The sequence below is a fragment of the Alosa alosa genome, chromosome 13 (assembly GCF_017589495.1).
Source record: "Alosa alosa isolate M-15738 ecotype Scorff River chromosome 13, AALO_Geno_1.1, whole genome shotgun sequence".
NCBI lineage: Eukaryota > Metazoa > Chordata > Actinopteri > Clupeiformes > Clupeidae > Alosa > Alosa alosa.
Genome location: NC_063201.1, coordinates 16,457,350 through 16,460,442, shown reverse-complemented (window position 1 = coordinate 16,460,442; position 3,093 = coordinate 16,457,350). Strand labels below are relative to the sequence as shown.

Here is a 3,093-nt window from a genome sequence, read left to right as displayed (position 1 = left end):
AAAAGAGTGCATAAAAGTTACTGAGCATCATTACTGTTCAAAAACACACCCCATTTACTCATTAAAACATAAAAAAATCACTTGCAGTTGCAAACATGTGTTTTGGTCTCTCTTATGTGGACAGTGTGTCCCTTTGATTTAGCTGATATCAGAGTTTGCTGGTTGAGTAGAGGTCAGTTTCCTGAAAAAAACACTTGTATAAACGCACCCCTATCACACTGAACTCCACCAATGACATCAGACCAAGCGTGAGGTGCAAGCTGTCCTGTCTATCTCCTTATCTATTCACTGCCTGGACACCCATTCAACTCTTTCTCATCACACATCTTGCTTAGAATGCATACAGAGGGGAACATGCACACTAAAGAGAATTCATGGTAATGTACAAATATATACAAATACAATGTACAAATATATATATAATTATTATATACTTTTGAAATTAATTAATTAATTAATTCAACGAAATACTGATAAAGGAAGGTGCCTACTTGATAACCCCAGTGAAATGGTCTGGCTGTCCTGTTGGTGATGTTTTTGCTTGCAAAGGCTTTTTTGTTGGTGATTTTGTTTTTGATGGTAAACAGGCTCGGCTGTTGATTGGCCTCTGTGGGAAATCTCCTCCCAATAGCACAAGGAATTTAACACCTTTGCTGTGTGTATCGGAATTTACTTTTTAAAAACACGTCAGACAGAACAGAGCTCAGAGAAATTTCCCCTGAATCTCCAAAGAGAGGGTGAATCCTACAGAGTAAAAACAAACAGCGCATAGCAGAAAAGTGTGTGTTTAAGTAGAGAGGAGAGTGCTCTTGTTCTCTTGCTGACGACAGTATGTAACTCTTTCCAAACAGCAATTTCTTCAGAAGATGATGTTGCTGTAGGCTATTAAGCAAATAATATGATTCTGTGGTCACAAATCAAGCTTGAGATTTGCTCACAGTTAGGCCTATCTTGATTGTCATCTATAGGATCTAATTGCAACTTTTGATCAAATACATAAATGAAGTGAATGCCACGACGATTAGCCTGAAGAACATGTTTATTTTTCTCTGGACCTTAGTATTTATTGTCACTCAATTCCTAGACCAGATGGAAAAATGTTCCTTATTTTCCTCCTACCTTATCAAGCCACATCAGTGATTATAGTGCAGTGTTGTGCCAGTTCACAGCTTTTCTGAACTAGTTCAAGTTCAGTTCATACATGCTCAAAGTTAACAGTTCACGTTCAAAGTTCACAATTTTAATTCTGAACTAGTTCAAAGTTCAGTTCATTTTACTTTTTTCGTGAGATATTGAAATAAATACGTTTTTTTCACACTACGAGCTAGAAATCACTATACGTTCTTTGAAGCTGCTCATTAGACATTTGCTCATGACAATGCAATTGTGGGTTTCTTACCAGGTGATGAAACTTGCAGCAGTACAGACAAGGTAAACCAGTTCTATAGGCCTACTTAGTGCAATGAAATCCAGCCCTCCGCGCTCTCGTCGTTGCCTGCTACGCGGCGTTGCTATGCCTACCCCGCTCTGCTGCAATTCATCACGGGTAACGTTGTGCGGAAGCCCGTATGCTATTCAACTATTCTCAGCCGGACACTACGTTGCCCGCAATGCATTGCGCACACAATGTCAAAACCATTTCTGTCTGGTGATACATGATTTAAGCGGCACCAGCGAGAATACAGGAGGGAGGAACTTTCTCTCGTTGCGTTTCAGAAGAGAAAACAGATGTCACTCAGTTTTCAGTGGAAAACAAATTCCAACGTTCATTTACAGTGATGTCTGCCGTTCATGACACATAATGTGAACTAATTCACGTTCAAGTTCTTTATTAAAAAATGTATTGCGTTCAGTTCAACGTTCACGAAAAAATGAGCGTGTTCAATGAACGCGTTCTTTTGAACTCGTTCACGCACAACACTGTTATAGTGTATCTAGTGAGCATTCAGCAGTTTTAACATACCAGCACAGTAAAATCCCTAAAAGTCCAGAAGTGCTCTCAAGTTCAACAGTATATGTCATAGGTGCTTTTTGGTAGGGAGCACCAAAGTGCAAGGGGAAAGGACCAGAGGCACTGTTGTCCTAAAATATAAAAAGCCTTCTTTTCTGATGGCTATTTAATACTGAAATTCTTTAAAAAAAAACATGTAGGCTACTATGGGAAGTGAGTGAGCTGAGTCGCACATAGCAGCACAAACAGCTTTGTTGTGAGTGTAAGATGCTTGATTTTTGATGTCCACTGACTGTGTGCTTGCCGTGATCTCAGCTGCTGCTCGTTTGAGGACTGTAAGCTGACGACGGACTGGCTGCTGAGCCGGACACGGCACCGGCCCAAGATCGCCGTGGTGTGTGGCTCGGGACTCGGCCTCCTGGCCGACGACGTCACCAACAAACAGACCTTCAGTTACGAGGACATCCCCAACTTTCCCGTCAGCACAGGTGAGACAGCGAGACTCATCTACACCTCCAAGTCCAAGGAGTTCTTTGGCTGCAACATCATTAAAATGTGCTGATAAACCATGCATCAGCCTTGTAAATTGCTTGATTGGTTAGTGTAATTGGCTAAATGTCTAAAAGAGTAGCCTTGACTTGAGAGATTTTTAGGCCATATAGATTTCCCTCCTGTCCGGCTGTCCTCTCAGACTTTGGCACAGAGCCAAAGTCTTTATTCTCCTTATTGCAAAGTATTGTTTTCTTTATAGTGTTCTTGCTTCAAGTTCTGAAAGGTCTCAATCATCCATATTTTCAGGCATGTTTTATATGTCTTCTTGGAACTTTTTGCTTTAGTGTCATTGTCCCCACCCTATCGTAAAGGCTTTCATGCACCAGTTATCTTAGCCCTGTCCTATGAAAAATAAACAGCTTCTGGCCATGTTTTACTTCATTAGAGTCTTCAGACTGTTTCCCCCCAATATATACAGTATATAATGGGGAACAGATGAATATGTTTTGTTTAAAGCCTTCAGTCATGATGAAGTGTGCTATGATTTGGCAAAACAGTAAGTGTATCTCAAATGTATTGCAAAATAGTATTCAGCTGTGTGGGGATACACAGGAGACTGTTTTGTTCTCTTAGATGTCTGAGAATTGAAC

At 40.5% G+C, this 3,093-nt stretch overlaps 1 protein-coding gene across 1 annotated transcript in view; it reads left to right on the top strand.

The window, feature by feature from the left end:
* Nucleotides 1-216: 216 nt before the first annotated feature.
* pnp4b (purine nucleoside phosphorylase 4b) overlaps nt 217-3,093 on the top strand; it is a 12,471-nt gene continuing 9,594 nt past the window's right edge. Inside the window, 2 exon segments of the mRNA XM_048260531.1 lie at nt 217-377; nt 2,267-2,439. Of these exon segments, the coding sequence (XP_048116488.1) occupies nt 337-377; nt 2,267-2,439 (214 nt within the window). The 5' untranslated portion in view covers nt 217-336.